Consider the following 21,258-nt stretch of genomic DNA (forward strand, 5'->3'; position numbering starts at 1 on the left):
TAAATGGCGTTGTGTATTCTTGGGTTTACAGACATGGTATGATAACACACTGGTGAACCCTGTCCAAGCATATGGGAATTATTGGTCAGTAGTTTATTGAGAAAGAACTGGCTGCATCGAAGTATGGAACTTGAGCGTAGTTCTCATTTGCATATTTATCGGATTGATAAAGGTGTCCATTATATACGTTAATAATGTTATCACATCAGTATGTGACGTATATCTATGTCTGTTGCAGGCGTTCAGCCACACCTACAAGTGCCACCTGAACGTCCAGACCGTGAGGTTCTCCCCCAGCGGCAACTACATCCTCACCATCGGCGGGCGCGACTCCTGCATCATGCAGTGGAAGATCGTGTAGCACAAACTACAGAGACTGTCTCAAACACAATTATCGAAACATATCAATCTATAACAATAGACGAAGGTCCTATTGACCTTGAAACACACTTATATCTGAAAGGATCTTATATCTTAGAATTAGCCAATGGTCCTATGTAGAGTTGTATGCTCCTGTCTTGAAACATAATTACCCAATATCTATCTTAAAATTAGCTTATGATCCAAAATAGAGTTGTATGTTTCTCTATCTTGAAACTCAATTACCAACTATCTTCTCCTATGAAATTAGCTCCTAGTCGTTTGTGCCCCCTCTTTCTTAAGGCACACTTGTCAAACATTTATTCGGAAGTAGCTGATGGTTTTCTATGGAGTTTATGTCCCTCTTTCTTGAAACACATCAAGTGTCATCCATCTGAAAATTAGCCCATGTTCTTATATAATGTTGTCTGCCTACTCTGTCTTAAAACTCACACAACGTACTCTGTTGTCAAGGGTAAACAATGATTCACGTTGATAATTTGTCCTGGAAACAAAGTGCAGTGTGTTTTACGCGCAAAATTGTGATTGACAAGACAACTTATTATTAGAGAACTTAAACTTCCTCTCATGAAGCATACATTCTCAACTGCAATATACATGTACTTCATTGGATACAATAATTATAAGTTTTCCTGGCCAAAATATTGTTAGGGGAACAGAACTTGTAAAATGACAATTGCTCTGATGTGTGACACAGGTAATTATAAAGGTAATGATGCAGATTCACACATGAAGTCTAAACACACACAAATAACTTTGATGCACATAGTGTCTATCTTGACTTCTTTGATTGGCATTCTAGAAGTTGGGTAGATGAAGAATGAAGACTATTTTTATGGGTATACAACTTCATTATTCTCTATAGGCGACGTTTCAACATAGATTCTAATGTCGTTACTTGCTTGACAACGGCATTAGAGTCTATGTCGAAACGTCGCCTATATAGAATAAAGAAGTTGTATATCCATAAAAATAGTCCTCAGTGTCTATCTTGGTTGTGCCAGTCAGAGAAACGGATAACAGAGAAACAGTCAGAGCTGTACACATCCTCATAATAGATGAACAGTCAGAACAAGCACTTGAGAACAGTGAAACTGTCCAGGACTACACAGACTGTAGCACACAACAGAGATATTATACAGTAATCTTGTTGTCATTAGTAGCTGAAAAGATACATAGACCTAGCTACCATTTCTCCTCGTGTCAAACTGAATTTCATTACATTTTGTGTTTCTATATCGGTAGTTCTGTACCTCCAGATATACAATCCTGAATACACAGTGACTGTGATATAATATTCTGTTATTAGCTGTTAAACACTATTGATCATTACTACATATCTCTATCTTATTTGTTTCACAGTGTGTAACACTACATGAATTGTCATCACCGTCACAATCGTGAGGTCATCCATTGTCAACCTCAATTATCCCGTGTATAATCTCCATTTTATTATGCTAAAGAATTACAGTCATACAAAGAGATACAGTTCCCTATTTTGGCTTGTACCATACGTTCCCGATTTGTTTTAAGTGAATTATTGACTAGCCTTTGCATGTGTTTATGACGTATGAAGGATACGTTCACCTTTTCGCGAAGACCAATTTGATCGTGATTCATAAACACATGCTCACTATATAGTCGGTTTTGTACAATCGATTGTGCCTTTAGCAGAGATTTCTTATGGACGTGGAAAGGGTTCTGCTGCTTCTATTCCGAAATTGTATATTTATCAAACTTTCGGGAGATTATATAAGTGGAATACTGTCAAAACACATCTTCGGAATTCGATTTCGGCCGCGGTCTACATTCACAACTGCCGACGTCCGAGTGTTTCATTGTAGGAATTGTATAGCGTTATGTATATAGTGTGAATAAACTATAATGTTATGAGGTGGCTTGTGTCTTGTGTGGAGAACGTCACAGCCTTTGGAGAGACGAAGCACTGTGGTAGCTTCGTACGAGGGCACCTTGACAGTACATGCGTATAACGTTGAACTAATACAATATCGCCGGGATCGGGTGGTCAGGCTCGCTGATTTGCTTGACAAATGTCATCGTATCCCAATTGCGTAGATCGATGCTCATGCTGTTGATCACTGGATTGTCTGGTCCAGATTCGATTATTTACATACCTGAGTGCGGCGTTAAACAACCAACCAATAACACAATATCGCCACACCTAAACTGCCGGAGTGAGTGAGTATGGTTTTACGCCCCTTTTAGCACTATTCCAGCAATATCACAGTGCTGACTGACTGAATTTAGTTTTACACCGATTTTAGCCATATTCCAGCAATATCTCGGCGGGGGACACCAGAAATGGGCTTCACACATTGTACCCATGTGGGGAATCGAACCCGGGTCTTCGGCGTGACGAGCGAACGCTTTAACCACTAGGCTACCCCACCGCCCCATATCACAGTGGGGGACACCAGAAATTGGCTTCGCGCGTTGTTTCCATGTGGGGAATCGAACCGGCCGGGTCTTCGGCGTGACAAGCCAACGCTTTAACCACTAGACTACCCTACCGCCCCCCAAACTGCCGGAAGCATACGAACTTTTTGTATGAGTTAATACCACTTGGATTCCAGTTAATAATGCAGGCAAACTTAAACGGTGCTTGTCAATACCGAAATCCAAAGATGATCCTCCAGTAGAGACTTACTTAGTTTGCGTTTACGGCTACTATCTTTCGGCTGTCTCGCGTTGGCACTACATGTGTGTTTATTGTTCGCCAGTGAACAGCAAAGATATCGTAACTGGATTGTGTCTCATCCTAGCGATGGAATTGGTCCAATTAGTATATGATTTTTTCTCACCTGTATTTATCTTCGTTGCAGGAGACCCGTGAAGGTCCGGGTTAGAATGAACCTTCAGTAACCGATGCTTGTCTTAAGAGGCGACTAACAGGATCGGGTGGTCAGGCTCGCTGGCTTGGTTGACACATGTCATCGGTTCCCAGTTGCGCAGATCGGTGCTCATGCTGTTGATCACTGGATTGTCCACACTCGATTATGTACAGACCGCCGCCATATAGCCGGAATATTGCTGAGTGTGGCGTAAAACTAAACTCACACACTAACTCGTTGCAGGAATTAAAATAAGAAAAAAGCATTGTCGTCTAGATGCAACTAACTGTACAATCCAGTAGGTATTAATGTTTGTGCCGAAACAAGAAAGCCTTGATGATATATATGAGTGACAGAGTGAATATTGTTTTTTTGCTGCTTTTAGCAATATTCCAACAATATCAACGCAGGGAACACCAGGCCCCGATTTCTCGAAACAGAATTAAGTCTGAGTTTTGACTTAAGTTTGAGTTTTCACTCAAATTTGAGGAAACGCAGGTAAATACATTTCCCAGAATGAACTGAAATTGATATGTAACCCCTTGGATGCCGAATTTTTTTTCAGGCGCACATTTTCATACGGTTTGAAAAGTGAACGCTGTGCAAGAATTGCGCTTGCGTGGTCCTGGATTAACGTACGGCTATAAAATTACACAGAAATGTAGAATATAAAATATCCTATCCGTTGGTATAAATATAAGTGCAACTACCTCGGCGGTTTGAGAAATATACACTGCTAAATGTTGTCCAAAGTTTGTTATGCGTTAAAAAACAGTAAATTTATCCGCTTTTTATCGCGCACCCATAAAAGCACAGTGCTAGGAAATTTTTAATGTGGCATCTTTACGGAAAGTGTGAGCGAAGAAAATACAGCCTGATATCTGAACGACTGACTGACTGACTGAGTTTGGTTTTACGCCGCTTTTAGCAATATTCCAGCAACATCACGGCGGGGGACACCAGAAATGGGCTTTACACATTGTACCCATGTGGGGATTCGAACCCGGGTCTTCGGCGTGACGAGCCAACGCTTTAACCATTAGGCTACCCCACCGCCCCTATATCTAAACGACACGAGTGTATATGAATTGGGTTTATGTGCTTGTGGATAACGTTAGACGCTCAACATCAAAAATGACTCGCAATAAATGTCAAAAATAGATTTCTTCTATGACGTCACAAACGACGACAGAGAGGTCATACACGTATAATGATAAGGGGGCATAACTCCGTTATTCGTAACACTAGGTCCATGTAACTCAGATCACTTAAATTGGAGAAAATTTGTTGTGGATACGGAGGCTATATTATCGTTATTTTATGTTCATGGTGAACCAAACTATTCCAATTCAAAGTTCACCAATGTGCGCGGATGCAGTGTGGTAGTTTCAGAATTTATGTGAAAGCACGTAATAGCGATTTGGATGGCCCTATCCGATATATAAGTTAGCCATATCTTCAAATGTAATGAAATTGCTGAAATTGATACAACATTTTAGTTGACGTCATTGCTTGTTTTATGCATTTTGCGACGTCGGAAAAAGACGACATTGGTATGCTGATTAGTATATATCTCACCCAATTTCCAGTAATTGTAGAAAAGGTCTCGGCTTCTACGTCAGAATTTAACACTCTTTAGACAAAACATTAAATGACTGATTTTTCCATTTTTAATAGTGCCCTGAACATATCAACAATTAGACAGTTTAACAGTCAAACAAGCGCAGTCTTTCGAGCACAGCGTTCGTTTTCACACCCAATATCTTTCGTTTCATTTTATCTAGACAGTTGGTATTGGTGACACAGACCAGTAGCAGTTTGATTCTAAAGTGTATGGAGAATTCAGTGATGCATTTTTCGAAGCTGAATATGAAATATACGTGATGTAATAGGCGTCTCAATATCGGCGTTCGGGAAACGTGATTTTGTAAACACTATCCAATATGGCGAAAAGCGCTCTACGGCGTTCTTATAAGTGTATTTTCGAAAACATCCCATCCGATTCTAGATTCATCGGTAGCGTTTCAGAATTATCATTAGCGATTTCATGTAAAACTGATATCAGTGATCATGAATATGTTATTTTTTAAATTCAATTCTCCCAGTAATTATCCGATTTTCATATTTCAAAACATACAGCAAATAACGCCGTAGTCGCGATTTCGTACTGTGTCAAAAATGGCGACATTTTCGATGAAGCCTATTTTGAAAGGTCATTTTCAGCACTTGAGCTTTGTCTAAAATAACAGTGGATGGTATCAAGAAACTGGAAATTTCCCGCAGAATTCGAAACTGTGAAGTGTATTTGTGTGCATGGGATATTTTGATATTTTTTGGACTTGAAATTGAGGGTTGAAGGGGAAGGACATATATATCCCTGTGGCATCCAGGGGGTTAACTCAAATTTAGTAGACAATTTAATTTTGGTGGATAGATTTCTGAACTTGTTTGGGCTTTTTTATTGCAAAAAATCAGTTGAGTTAAAAATTCAGCTGTTTCAAATTGTCAAACTGAGTTTGAAATATGAGTAAAACTTAAGTTTGTTTCGGCAAATCGGGACCAGGACCGGACTTCACACATTGCACCCGTGTGGGGAATCGAACCAAGGTCTTCAGCGTGACGAGCGAACGCTTTAACCACTAGGCTATCTCACCGCCCAGATGATATGAGATCGTAATAGCATGAGAGAAGCAAACCAAACCAAACCAAATGGGTTTGCTCATTGCCGTGCACCGACTACTTTTCGTAAACGCGTTCTCTGCGCCCGTCCAACTTATCCTTGTTTGCCAGTAGTAGATGTCGTTTTATCTCGTGGAACACAATTTTGGATGATAAAACTGGATTGACGGTTCGTTATGCACAGTAGTCCGTGTACTTGACCCTCATTAACTAAATATGTGCTTCCAGAATATAATTACCATTTACATTCCGAACGAAATTATATATTGTAATTGTTTTCATACTTTCAAAATACCTACACCTGCGCATTACGTGACTTAAAGGATCTGCCTGTTTTTGCCAACATTTGTGTAGTTGGTTATTGACCTTATCTTCAGAGCTGTGCTTAACTTTGCCCGGGGGTAGACAGACGGCATAATGACCCGGCCATGTCAGTGACGTCATCTGTATGCTAGCCTGCATTCTGATTGATCAACCTCCAATAATCATGTGAGATATCTGGATTCAGAAGCTCCTCCCCTTCTCTCAGGCTATAAGGATCTCATATCATCAGGGGCGGGGGTAGCCTAGTGGTTAAAGCGTCCGCTCGTTATGCAGAAGACCCGGGTACAACGTGATATTGCTGGAGTACTGCTAAACTGAGCGGCGTAAAACCCACTCACTCACTCAGTTTCTACTGACACATGAAAGTCAGACAAACTTCTAGACGACCTCAGCTTACACTACAACTGCCTTTCTACGGTAACTGGGGTATCTTTAGGTGTGGACAGCACCTGCAACTCATTCGTACACTTCACCATGAATACGGAGGGTTATACTTTCCCCGCTACTCGGAACATATTGACCAGCAAAATACACCCCCTATATCTACTGACCACATTCTTCACAGGGAAAGTCCAGCATAACATGGCTTTCTCAGAATGGAGCCCACGTGACCACGGATAGTTGTAGTGTGTAACCCATGTCTAATCACATTGGTCGTCTAGGTTTTCATCAACCAGGATAAGGCACGATATGTCCTAATACTGGTTATCGCTCACAATATCGCAGATCGATAATTGAAGCTCAGTAATCGATCAATAATCGATTGTAATTTTAAACACCACCACAAAACTTATGTGGGCAGTAACGGGACACAATCATATCATTGTGAAAACGAAACGGGCACCGATTAATACTACGATCGTGGTTATTTCCTGGCGCGAGTCTGTGTGCTGTGTATCTTTTTTTTCGGCGTTTTCGGATCTTTAAGAGTGAGTGAGTGAGTGAGTTAAGTTTTACACCTTTAAGAACAATTGTTACAAAAGACAACTTTATCTGAACAATAACCCATAATGCGAATATTGACAATGTCTGTGACAAACATAATAAGAAACATACTTTTCTAAAGTTTAATTTGATGTTATATTTTTATGAATATCGATAAGTCTCATGAGACTATTGATAATCGCTGACGCAAGCGAGATCAAGCCAGTGACCGATATTCTAGCAATGGCTTTAGTACCAACGATGACTGTCGAAGTGCTCACAGAGCTGGGGAAGATGTAACATATTATTCTAGTGTCTATAAGGATTCTGCGCGACAACAAAGCTGCCCTCTTATTGATAAGGCGGTGGGGTAGCCTAGTGGTTAAAGCGTTGGCTCGTCACGCCGAAGACCCAGGTTCGATTCCCCACACGTGTGAAGCCCATTTCTGGTGTCCCCCGCCGTGATATTGCTGGAATATAGCTAAAAGCGGTGTAAAACTAAACTCACTCAGTCAGTCTTATTGAAAGTTAACTTGAAAAGCAACCACGCTAAAATTATGCTAAAGATACCCTCTACATTTTGCATGAGTATAATATAAGAAATGCTTATAAACTTAATAACGTCAGTGTACGACTCCCTGGACGCTTTCGCGTTAGGCATGTGACGCCATCTAAACACAAATGTGAACTTGAGACCTCTGTCCTGTTTAGGGAGTCCTGGATAGAGTTATATGATCCCATTCGTCGAATTCCATTCCCCTTGACTAAAATTTACCCTCGTTTGTTCTGGGCCCCGTCTATACTTATTACAAGTTGACCACGCGTATGTGGAACTGAGAACCAGCGTATTTGTAGGTAAATTTTGGAATCATTTTATTTTCGTTGTGAAACCCGACATCGATATTTATTGTTTAAAGGATCCAATTAGTCTCATATATTGCAGTTTGTGTTAGCACCTACAATGTTGATTTCAACAATGATGACACATAATAGCTGAGGCCAAGCAGTACTTGGGTGAGTGAGTGAGTGAGTGAGTGAGTGAGTTTAGTTTTTCGCTGCTTTTGGCAATATTCCAGCAAAATCACAGCGGGGGACACCAGAAATGTGCTTCACACATTGTACCCATTTGAGGCATCGAACCCGGGTGTTCGGCGTGACGAGCGAACGCTTTACCACTAGGCTAGCCGACTGTTCCCCTAGCCGTTCTTGGAGGTATAAAGGTATTTATCCCATTTCAGAAAAAATAATATTTTGGGTTCATTGTGCAAGTGCATTGCGACAGCTTTGGTCAGGACAAAATATAATATGCAATTGTCATCCGAATACTTAGTTTACAAGAACTCTTCAAACGTGTTTGTATCCGCCAAATACTGAACTGTTTAAAATACATTTACGAGTCACATTTTCATTTTCCCATACAGTATCGTCAAAACCGTGTATATTTCCCTTAAGACGTCCGTATTCAGTGATGGAGATTTTACTCCGATATTAGCAATATTCCAGCAATATCACTTCGAAGCACACCAGGAATGGGCTTCATACATGTTATCTATGTTGGGAATCGAACCCGAGTTCGGCGTGACGAACGAACGCTTTAACCACTAAGCTACCACTTTTACACAGTATACAGTACGTTTTAAACTCATTTCTCTCGTTCTGAGTGAGTGAGTTTAGTTTTACGCCGCACTCAGCAATATTCCAGCTATATGGTGGCGGACTGTAAATAATCGAGTCTGGACCAGACAATCCAGTGATCAACAGCAGGAGCATCGATCTGCGCAATTGGGAACCGATGACAGTGGCAACCAAGTCAGCGAGCTTGACCACCCGATCCCGTTTGTCGCCTCTTACGACCAGCATGGGGCCGATAATATTGACGTTGGTGGGTTATGGATACTATTCGCCTAAAGTGATTTTCCATTTAAAAATATTCCGCTATGTGGGACAATGGTAGGGCTTTAACAGACCATTCCTGAAAGGTTTATAAATGTTGTATTCTGTATTGGTACGTGAATTTACCTGTGCAGTATGCTACCACCTTAGAAAGAATATTCACAGTTGTTTATAATTGCGATTTTTTTATTTAAAAAAAGAAATAGTTTCTTCAGAAATATGCCATAAATGAAAGTTTGATTGTGGAGAACAAAATATAATTTGTTCCGCGGGAAATATCCAGAATTTTTTAAAATCATGTTTGTTTGCTAGTGAAAATGAATGCATTTACTGAAATGGTGTTCAGCAAATATAGTTTTCTGGTGTAGTCGATAAAAATGGTCGGTTCAAAACTTCCAATATATTCCTACATGAAAGTAACCTTTGTCAATTTATAGTGATATCTCAAATTAAAACAAACGGCAACGCAAGATATCACGCGGAAAAAGGTGTTTCTTCGTGCAATAATAGCCTTCATAATTCGCGTCTGAATTTAACATTTACAAGCGAACATTCGCCGAAGAGCGTGGATAGTTGAAACATTCATCGTTAATGTATAACTACAAATTGTACACACATTCTCACCTTTCTCTTGTGATGTAATTTGACTGCCTTCGACGCGTCTTGAGTTTGTTTCAAAGTTACGTCTGCTTGCAATAACGCGCATCATAAACTCGTGCAGCGGAAGTGAGTCCTGATTGGTTAAATATGTAAACATGTCACGTGACAATGCTGGTGAACACCAACACCTGCATGAAATATACAACGCTTCCATCAAACTTGACATTTGTTATTTTATCGATTCTTAAGGAGGCGGGGACTTGACAGTCCAGTTGTTGAAGGTAAAAATATAATTCGAAACAAAATCATTTACATAGCTTTTCAAACTCTTTAAGAAGATTGTTTTCTTAAGCAACAGTAGTAAACTGCCACCCATAGAACGCTAAACGCACTCCCCGTTTCCGGAAACTGCCGAGAGTTGATCGACCTGACTTTCATACTGTAGGTATTCAGGCCTTCAGTATGTGTGTGCGTGCGTTCGTGCGCGCGCGTGTGTGTGTTTGTGAATGTGTGAGTTTGGTGTTGATCATTTTAAGGGGGGTCACCAATTGTGTTCTAGCTGGGGAGGGGAGTGGCATAAATCTCGTACACGTGTACTGGGTGTGTGTGTGAGAGAGCAGCAATTTTGTACATAAACACATTAAATTGTTATGCTTAAAAATTATTGGTTTAATACATGACATGCGGGGGTGCACGTGGGGGATGGGCATGAAAATCATCATCACCCGACAGCCCATAAAATATTAACGGTCCGTTTTGGGGATGGGGTGGGGTGGGGGTGATGATGATACTCTCTCTTTCACACACACACGCAAACACACACACACACACACACACACACACACACACACACACACACACACACACACACACACACACACACACTAACACATAAATTATGAACGGTCCCTCATCAATCAGAGTTTTGTTCCGAAATTTCGATTTGTTAGGACGGTGGACAAGCTGAGGGTCTTGTAGCCATTAGCTAATCTCAGAAAACTCAAATAATTCAAACAAGAAGACAAAGTCATCAATATCCCCCGCAAGGGCAATAGTCTTCATGATTATGTCTACGAGTTATGATTATGTCAAATAATTAGGTGTGTATATAGAAAAGTGGGAGGAGAGCATTGAAAGGTTTTTAAAGTTCTGCTCCAGAAAGGAGCACTATCACCAATTTCAGTCTATGTCAAACTTGTTGCCATGGAAATGACAAAAATATTTTATTCAGAAATCCAAAACTTCCAAAAGGCACCAGTACACCACCAGATCTATGTATGTGCCAAGTTTGGTGAAGAAATAGTGAGCGGCTTTAGAGTTCTGCTCCGGAAAAGTGTGCTACCACCAATTTCAGGCTAAGTCAAAACTTGTTGCCACGGAAACGCCAAAAATATTTTATTCAGAAATCCAAAACTACCAAAAGTCACCAGTACACCACCAGATCTATCTATGTGCCAAGTTTGGAAGAAACATTGAACGGTTTTAGACTTCTGCTCTGGAAAAGTGCACTACGACTAATTTCTGTTTTAGTCAAACTTGTTGCCATGGAAACGCCAAAAATATTTTATTCAGAAATCCAAAACTGCCAAAAGGCACCAGTAGACCACCAGATCTATCTATGTGCCAAGTTTGGTGAAGAAATAGTGCACGGCTTTAGAGTTCTGCTCCGGAAAAGTGTACTACCACCAATTTCAGGCTAAGTCAAAACTTGTTGCCACGGAAACGCCAAAAATATATTATTCAGAAATCCAAAACTACCAAAAGTCACCAGTACACCACCAGATCTATCTATGTGCCAAGTTTGGTAAAGAAATAGTGAACGGTTTTAGAGTTCTGCTCCGGAAAAGACAAATGTGCACGGACGGACGGACGGACGTTCGGACGGAGTCGATTTCAATACCCCCACAAAACGCGTTGCGGGGGATAATAAAACTAGATCCTATGTATGTACCAGGAAGGGCTTAAGTTGATAAAGAATCCGTTTGAAAACATATTTCTTTCAGTGATACCCGTGAAGGTCCGGGTTAGAATTGATGTTCAGTAACCCATGCTTGTCGTAAGAGGCGACTAACTGGATCGGGTGGTCAGACTCGCTGACTTGGTTGACACATGTCATCCTATCCAAACTGCATAGATCGATGCTCATGATGTTGATCACTGTATTGTGTGGGAGATGGTGGTGACTGACCTAGGTAGATGGTGGTGACTGACTCAGGGAAATGGTGATGACTGACCCAGGGAAATGGTGGTGACTGACCCAGGGAGATGGTGGTGACTGACCCAGGGAGATGGTGGTGACTGACCCAGGGAGATGGTGGTGACTAACCCAGGGAGATGGTGGTGACTGACCCAGGGAGATGGTGGTGACTGACCCAGGGAAATGGTGGTGACCGACCCAGGAGACGGAGATGGTGGTGACTGACCCAGGGAGATCGTGGTGACTGACCCAGGAGATGGAGATGGTGGTGACTGACCCAGGAGACGGAGATGGTGGTGACTGACCCAGGGAGATGGTGGTGACCCAGGGAGATGGTGGTGACCCAGGGAGATGGTGTAGACCCAGACAGATGATGGTGAATGACACAGGGAGATGATGGTGACTGACCCAGGGAGATGGTGGTGACTGACCCAGGGAGATGGTGGTGACTGACAAAGGGAGAATATGGTGACTGACCCAGGGAGATGGTGGTGACTGACCCAGGGAGATGGTGGTGACTGACCCAGGGAGATGGTGGTGACCCTGGGAGATGGTGGTGACTGATCCAGGGAGATGGTGGTGGTGACCCAGGGAGATGGTGACTGAGGGAGATGATGGTGACTGACCCAGGGAGATGGTGGTGACTGACCTAGAGAGATGGTGGTGACTGAGGGAGATGGTGGTGACTGAGGGAGATGGTGGTGACTGACCCAGGGAGATGGTGGTGACTGACCCAGGGAGATGGTGGTGACCCTGGGAGATGGTGGTGACTGATCCAGGGAGATATGGTGGTGACCCAGGGAGATGGTGACTGAGGGAGATGGTGGTGACTGACCCAGGGAGATGGTGGTGACTGATCCAGGGAAATGGTGGTGACTGATCCAGGGAGATATGGTGGTGACCCAGGGAGATGATGGTGACTGAGGGACATGGTGGTGACTGACCCAGGGAGATGGTTGTGACTGACCCAAGGAGATGGTGGTGACTGACCCAGGGAGATGGTGGTGACTGACCCAGGGAGATGGTGGTGACTGACCCAGGGAGATGGTGGTGACTGACCCAGGGAGATGGTGGTGACTGACCCAGGGAGATGGTGGTGACTGACCCAGGGAGATGGTGGTGACTGACCCAGGGAGATGGTGGTGACTGACCCAGGGAGATGGTGTGACTGACTGAGGGAGATGGTGGTGGACTGACCAGAGAGATGATGGTGACTGACCCAGGGAGATGGTGGTGACCGAGGGAGATGGTGGTGACTGGTGGACTGGACCCAGGGAGATGGTGGTGACTGACCCAGGGAGATGGTGGTGGACTGACCCAGGGAGATGGTGGTGACTGACCCAGGGAGATGGTGGTGACCCAGAGAGATGATGGTGACTGACCCAGGGAGATGGTGGGACTGACTGACCCAGGGAGATGGTGGTGACTGACCCAGGGACTGACCCAGGTGGTGACTGACCCAGGGAGATGGTGGTGACTGACTGACCCAGGGAGATGGTGGTGACTGACCCAGGGAGATGGTGGTGACTGACCCAGGAGATGGTGGTGACTGACCCAGGGACATGGTGGGAGATGGGAGATGGTGGTGACTGACCCAGGGAGATGATGGTGACTGATCCAGGGAGATGGTGGTGACTGATCCAAGGAGATGGTTCTGATCCAGGGAGATGGTGGTGACTGATCCAAGGAGATGATAGTGATCAAGAGAGATTGTGGTGACTGACCCAAGGAGATGGTGGTGACTGACCCAGGGAGATGGTGGTGACTGACCCAGGGAGATGGTGGTGACTGACCCAGGGAGATGGTGGTGACTGACCCAGGGAGATGGTGGTGACTGACCCAGGGAGATGGTGGTGACTGACCCAGGGAGATGGTGGTGACCCAGGGAGATGGTGATGACTGACACAGGGAGATGATGGTGACTGACCCAGGGAGATGATGGTGACTGACTGAGGGAGATGGTAATGACTGACCCAGGAAGATGGTGGTGACTGACCCAGGAGATGGTGGTGACTGACCCAAGATGGTGAGACTGGAGATGGTGGTGACTGACCCAGGGATGGATGGTGGTGACTGACCCAGGGAGATGGTGGTGACCCAGGGAGATGGTGGTGTGACTGACCAGGGAGATGGTGTGACTGACCCAGGGAGATGGTGGTGACTGACCCAGGGAGATGATGGTGACTGACCCAGGGAGATGGTGGTGACTGACCTAGGAGATGGTGGTGACGTGACTGACAAGGAGATGATGGTGACTGACCCAGGGAGATGGTGGTGACTGGACCCAGGGAGATGGTGGTGACTGACCTAGGGAGATGGTGGTGACTGACCCAGGGAGATGACTGGTGACTGACCCAGGGAGATGGTGGTGACTGACCCAGGGAGATGGTGGTGACTGACCCAGGGAGATGGTGTTGACTGACCCAGGGAGATGGTGGTGACTGACCCAGGGAGATGGTGGTGACTGACCCAGGGAGATGGTGGTGACTGACCAAGGGAGATGGTGGTGACTGACCCAGGAAGATGGTGGTGACTGACCCAGGGAGATGGTGGTGACTGACCCAGGGAGATGGTGGTGACTGACCCAGGGAGATGGTGGTGACTGACCCAGGGAGATGGTGGTGACTGACCCAGGGAGATGATGGTGATTGACCTAGAGAGATGGTGGATGGTGGTGACTGACCAAGGGAGATGGTGGTGACTGACCCAGGGAGATGGTGGTGACTGATCCAGGGAGATGGTGGTGACTGACCCAGGGAGATGAGTGGTGGTGACTGACCCAGGGAGATGGTGGTGACTGACCCAGGAGATGGTGGTGACTGACCTAGGGAGATGGTGGTGACTGACCCAGGAAGATGGTGGTGACTGACCCAGGGAGATGGTGGTGACTGACCCAGGGAGATGGTGGTGACTGACCCAGGGAGATGGTGGTGACTGACCCAGGGAGATGGTGGTGACTGACCCAGGGAGATGGTGGTGACTGACCCGGGAGATGGTGGTGACTGACCCAGGGAGATGGTGGTGACTGACCCAGGGAGATGGTGGTGACTGACCCAGGGAGATGGTGGTGACTGACCCAGGGAGATGGTGATGACTGACCCGGGGAGATGGTGGTGACTGAGGGAGATGGTGGTGACTGACCCAGGGACATTGTGGTGACTGACCTAGGGAGATTGTGTTGACCGACCCGGGGAGATGGTGGTGACTGACCCAGGGAGATGGTGGTGACCTAGGAGATGGTGGTGACTGAACAAGGGAGATGGTGGTGACGTGGTGGTGGTGACTGACCTAGGGAGATGGTGGTGACTGACCCAGGGAGATGGTGGTGACTGACCCAGGAGATGGTGGGTGACTGACCCAGGGAGATGGTGACACGGGAGATGACTGAAGGGGAGATGGTGGTGACTGAGGGAGATGGTGGTGACTGACCCAAGGAGATGGTGGTGTGACTGACCTGACCCAGGGAGATGGTGGTGACTGACCCAGGGAGATGGTGGTGACTGACCCAGGGAGATGGTGGTGACTGACCCAGGGAGATGGTGGTGACTGACCCAGGGAGATGGTGGTGACTGACCTAGGGAGATGGTGGTGACTGACCTAGGGAGATGGTGGTGACTGACCTAGGGAGATGGTGGTGACTGACCCAGGAAGATGGTGGTGACTGGCCCAGGGAGATGGTGGTGACTGACCCAGGGAGATGGTGGTGACTGACCCAGGAGATGGTGGTGACTGACCCAGGGAGATGGTGGTGACTGACCCAGGGAGATGGTGGTGACTGACCCAGGGAGATGGTGGTGACTGACCCAGGGAGGTGGTGATGGTGGTGGTGACTGACCCAGGGAGATGGTGGTGACTGACCCAGGGAGATGGTGGTGACTGACCCAGGGGAGATGATGGTGGTGACTGACCCAGGGAGATGGTGTTGACTGACCCGGGAGATGGTGGTGACTGACCCAGGAAGATGGTGGTGACTGACCCAGGGAGATGGTGGTGACTGACCCAGGGAGATGGTGTTGACTGACCCAGGGAGATGGTGGTGACTGACCCAGGAGATGGTGGTGACTGACCTAGGGAATGGTGGTGACTGACCCAGGGAGATGATGGTGACTGACCCAGGGAGATGGTGGTGACTGACCCAGGGAGATGGTGGTGACTGACCCAGGAAGATGGTGGTGACTGACCCAGGGAGATGGTGGTGACCCAGGGAGATGGTGGTGACTGACCTAGGGAGATGGTGGTGACTGACCTAGGGAGATGGTGGTGACCGACCCAGTGAGATGGTGGTGACTGACCCAGGAGATGGTGGTGACTGACCTAGGGAATGGTGGTGACTGACCTAGGGAATGGTGGTGACTGACCAAGGGAGATGGTGTTGACTGACCTAGGGAGATGGTGGTGACTGACCAGGGAGATGGTGGTGACTGACCAGGGAGATGGTGGTGACTGACCCAGGGAGATGGTGGTGACTGACCCAGGGAGATGGTGGTGACTGACCTAGGGAGATGGTGGTGACTGACCAAGGAGATGGTGGTGGACCTAGGGAGATGACCCAGTGATGGTGACTGGTGGTGACCCAGGGAGATGGTGGTGACTGACCCAGGGAGATGGTGGTGACTGACCCAGGGAGATGGTGGTGACTGACCCAGGGAGATGGTGGTGACTGACCCAGGGAGATGGACCCAGGTGACTGACCCAGGGAGATGGTGGTGACTGACCCAGGGAGATGGTGGTGACTGACCCAGGGAGATGGTGGTGACTGACCCAGGGAGATGGTGGTGACTGACCCAGGGAGATGGAGGTGACTGACCCAGAGAGATGATGGTGACTGACCCAGGGAGATGGTGGTGACTGACCTAGGAGATGGTGGTGACTGACCCAGGGAGATGGTGGTGACTGACCCAGGGAGATGGAGGTGACTGACTCAGGGAGATGATGGTGATTGACCTAGAGAGATGGTGTTGACTGACACGGGGAGATGTAGTTGACTGACCCAGGGAGATGGTGGTGACTGAGGGAGATGGCGTTGACTGACCCAGGGAGATGGTGGTGACTGACCCAGGGAGATGGTGGTGACTGACCCAGGGAGATGGTGGTGACTGACCTAGGGAGATGGTGGTGACTGACCCAGGGAGATGGTGGTGACTGACCTAGGGAGATGGTGGTGACTGACCCAGGGAGATGGTGGTGACTGACCCAGGGAGATGGTGGTGACTGACCCAGGGAGATGGTGGTGACTGACCTAGGGAGATGGTGGTGACTGACCCAGGGAGATGGTGGTGACTGACCCAGGGAGATGGTGGTGACTGACCCTGGAGATGGTGGTGACTGACCCAGGGAGATGGTGGTGACTGACCTAGGGAGATGGTGGTGACTGAGGGAGATGGTGGTGACTGACCCAGGGAGATGGTGGTGACCTAGGGAGATGGTGGTGACTGACCCAGGGAGATGGTGGTGACTGACCCAGGGAGATGGTGGTGACTGACAAAGGGAGATGGTGGTGACTGACCTAGGGAGATGGTGGTGACTGACCCAGGGAGATGATGGTGACTGACCCAGGGAGATGGTGGTGACTGAGGGAGATGGTGGTGACCCATGGAGATGTGGTGGACTGACCCAGGGAGATGGTGGTGACTGACCCAGGGAGATGGTGGTGACCCAGGGAGATGGTGGTGACTGACCCAGGGAGATGGTGGTGACTGACCCAGGGAGATGGTGGTGACTGACCCAGGGAGATGGTGGTGACTGACCCAGGGAGATGATGGTGACTGACCCAGGGAGATGGTGGTGACTGACCCAGGGAGATGGTGGTGACTGACCCAGGGAGATGATGGTGACTGACCTAGGGAGATGGTGGTGACTGACCCAGGGAGATGGTGGTGACTGACCCAGGGAGATGGTGGTGACTGACCCAGGGAGATGGTGGTGACTGACCCAGGAGATGGTGACCCAGGGAGATGGTGGTGACTGACCTAGGGAGATGGTGGTGACTGACCCAGGGAGATGGTGGTGACTGACCCAGGGAGATGGTGGTGACTGACCCAGGGAGATGGTGGTGACTGACCCAGGGAGATGGTGGTGACTGACCCAGGGAGATGGTGGTGACCCAGGGAGATGGTGGTGAACGACCCAGGGAGATGGTGGTGACTGACCCAGGGAGATGGTGGTGACTGACCCAGGGAGATGGTGGTGACTGACCCAGGGAGATGGTGGTGACTGACCCAGGGAGATGGTGGTGACTGACCCAGGGAGATGGTGGTGACTGACCCAGGGAGATGGTGATGACTGACCCAGGAAGATGGTGGTGACTGAGGGAGATGGTGACGACTGACCAAGGGAGATGATGGTGATTGACGTAGAGAGATGGTGTTGACTGACCCAGGGAGATGGTGGTGACTGACCCAGGGAGATGGTGATGACTGACCCAGGGAGATGGTGGTGACTGACCCAGGGAGATGGTGATGACTGAGCCAGGGAGATGGTGGTGATTGGCGTAAATTGATTAAAATTTCAGTCACTGTTTTTCTTGTCAGGAATTTGTAAATATGACATAGTCATTTCACACAAAGAAAAATGTTGCCGGCTTCAAACAAAACATAACAGTTTGACTTTTCAAACAAATATCAAGCAAATCACAAAAACTAAAACAAAATAGAACAAAATTTCAAAGGTTTATTACAAAGGAAAACATAATTAGTAAACACAATGTATATCTAGTAAACACAATGTATATCTAGTAAAAGTAAACATATATCTCCTTAGCAGCACTGAAACAAAAACTACTGACCGACAGTCTCTCGCCTGTCAAAACTAAAAGTCTCTCGCCTGTGTAAAACAAAACTACTGACCGACAGCACAAAACAAAACTACTGACCGACAGTCTCTCGTCTGTGTAAAACAAAACTACTGACCGACAGTCTCTGGTCTGTGTCTCGTATGTGTAAAACAAAACTACTGACCGACAGTCTCTCGTCTGTGTAAAACAAAACTACTGACCGACAGTCAGCCTTGCGTTTGGTCTTAAATAAAACATTATACTACGGGGATTGAGGTTCTATAACTGGTTAACACTGCAGAACTCAAAGGGTAGAGCAGCCAGCATCGTTGTTTCTGAACAAGGGAAGGATGTTACTAACTGCATCATGTCATTGTAATCACAGCTGGTGATGAGGGAGAAGGTGTTGTTGTATACTGTGGATGCTGATCCATGTGTTCATATTTAACTTCAACCCGCTCTGTATACTTTAAATATAAGTATTTCAGCAACAAGAGACAGTTCTTTCCCTACATGTGTCTATATACTACTATTGCACACCTTCTAAATAATCAGTCTATCAAAATAATAATAACATATAGAAACTGAACAAAACATGATAATATCAACACAATTAATAAAAGTGACAAAAAGGATTAAAAAGTCAAAACATATTGTGACAGCAAAATACATTCTTATTGAAGATGCTATAGAACATTCATCTTTAAAATATAACCAAAGAAAATATTCACAACAGAAACATGCCAACAAAACATGCATTCATTGACAGAAGAAACACATGACAAACCTATTACATACATATTCTAATAACAGAAACATATATTAATAATTCATTTTCATAATTGGATTAATCAGAAACACATAAAAAAGAAATTTAGAGACTTTTAACACATTACCAAAGTTGCAACTAAGATTTTTTATTCAAGAGGCCAGTCATTGGAGTTTCTTCATTTCAAGAATAAATTTTGCAAAAATAATTGAATTGTTACTAAATATTATATTGTTTATTTAATAATTCAGGCATTAAATGTCAAAATTCTAAATTGAAATGAAATTTATTATTATGCATATATTTGTAATTTTTTACATTTTGAATTATTAATGTTGTATTTTCAAAATAAAACAGTATGATCACAACACAATCATAATCAAAAATATCTGATGTATCACATATAAGAAATATGTGGAAGGAATACTTGAGTGGACATCTCATAGGTTAAAAAGATTGGAAAATAAATGCAATTTCAAAGGGTGAAATGACTAGTGACTTTGCATATCAAATTACATTAAATTTTCAACTTTACAGGGTTCTATTTGACCATATGTACACAAGGAATAGATAATAATGCAATACATTAAATAATGCGTGAAAATACACAAAACACCCTGTTGTACTGAATTGGTGAGGTAATACACTCTTTTTAATACACCTGTCAATACACTTCAATACACCTATGTCTGCTTATGAAGGCTTGATCATTATAATTGTTAATTTTGCTGTTGAATTTAATTAATTTTAACACAGGATTTCGAATTATTTAGTTTTCATTATTGGGAACTTAAGATCAGACTTATGTGTAGAAATATAATACTAATTGGTCTCACTATACTGGGTGAGTGAGTGAGTGAGTATGGTTTTAAGTCGCTTTTAGCAATATTCCAGCAATATAAAGGCAGGGGACACCAGAAATGGGCTTTATACATTGTACCTGTATGGGGAATAGAACCTGGGTCTTCAGCGTGACATGGGGATGCTTTAACCACAAGGCTACCCCACCACCCTTATAGTGGACATACATCATAGAGACACAGGATACTGAATGGCGGCCAGCTACTGGCAAATTAAATGCTTACCAACACTGTCATTTGTATGGCTTTCAGACAAGGGAGTCTGCTAATACCCCCTGTATTCATATGATGCAGTTTGAGCAAGCCCCCATCTCTTAACTGAAGCCACCCATTGTTTAAACAGAAGGGGTAATGTAAACACAAACACATGAAGTAAAGTAAAACCAAAGTGTACAATAAGTCAGATATATTTAAGTACCAATGCCGACACATTTATTAATTACATCAGCCAGCTAAAGGGAGATAACTCACGACCGATGTTAACTGACAAATAGACAAATGAGATCGTAACAAGACAACATTCAACATTTTCCTCATTTTACCAACATTCCGTCCACCTCAATATTATTTACATTTTTAGATATATGTGTATGTAACAAACATCCTGAAAATATGTCCAGCTCAAAAAATATTTTTATTTTGACATACATTGTTGTGTCATAATCTCATCCTGGAAAAACCAAAGGTATTCTTGTTTAAAATTTTTTATCCATGTCTGTCTGAAGAAACTTTAAGGAAGGAAGTAACTCAGTACATGTTGTCGCCCTGCCTGCTGCTCAGCATGAAGTGAGTGAGTTAGTGAGCATGGGTTTATGCCGCTTTTAGCAATATTCCAGCAATATCATGGCAGGGGACACCAGAAATGGGCTTCACACATTGTAGCCATGAGGGGATTCGAACCCAGGTCTTCGGCGTGACGAGCCAACGCTTTAACCACTAGGCTACCTACCACTCCCTCTCTCGGCATTAAGGGTATAAAACATGGACTAGCCACCTTGGAGTCAGTA

General features: G+C 45.2%; 1 protein-coding gene and 1 long non-coding RNA gene across 3 annotated transcripts in view; one reads left to right on the forward strand and one right to left on the reverse strand.

Annotated features, from left to right (window-relative positions):
- The window catches only part of LOC124258181 (echinoderm microtubule-associated protein-like 2), a 54,549-nt gene extending 53,445 nt beyond the window's left edge, over nucleotides 1-1,104 (forward strand). Inside the window, exon 27 of the mRNA XM_046692235.1 lies at nucleotides 239-1,104. Coding sequence (XP_046548191.1) covers nucleotides 239-361 — 123 coding nt within the window. The 3' untranslated portion in view covers nucleotides 362-1,104. The remainder of the gene's footprint in view (nucleotides 1-238) is intronic.
- A 17,401-nt stretch (nucleotides 1,105-18,505) lies between these two features.
- Nucleotides 18,506-21,156, reverse strand: LOC124258167. 2 transcript variants are annotated; one of them, XR_006893524.1, is made up of 2 exons: nucleotides 18,800-21,156; nucleotides 18,506-18,626 (listed from the first exon to the last, which is right to left on the reverse strand). It is a non-coding gene; the product is annotated as an uncharacterized LOC124258167 (long non-coding RNA). The 2 variants fall into 2 exon arrangements; XR_006893525.1 differs by having other exon boundaries at nucleotides 18,715-21,156.
- Nucleotides 21,157-21,258: the final 102 nt, after the last annotated feature.

Source organism: Haliotis rubra, unplaced genomic scaffold (genome assembly GCF_003918875.1).
Source record: "Haliotis rubra isolate DU_JTF1 unplaced genomic scaffold, ASM391887v1 Scf685, whole genome shotgun sequence".
Lineage (NCBI taxonomy): Eukaryota > Metazoa > Mollusca > Gastropoda > Lepetellida > Haliotidae > Haliotis > Haliotis rubra.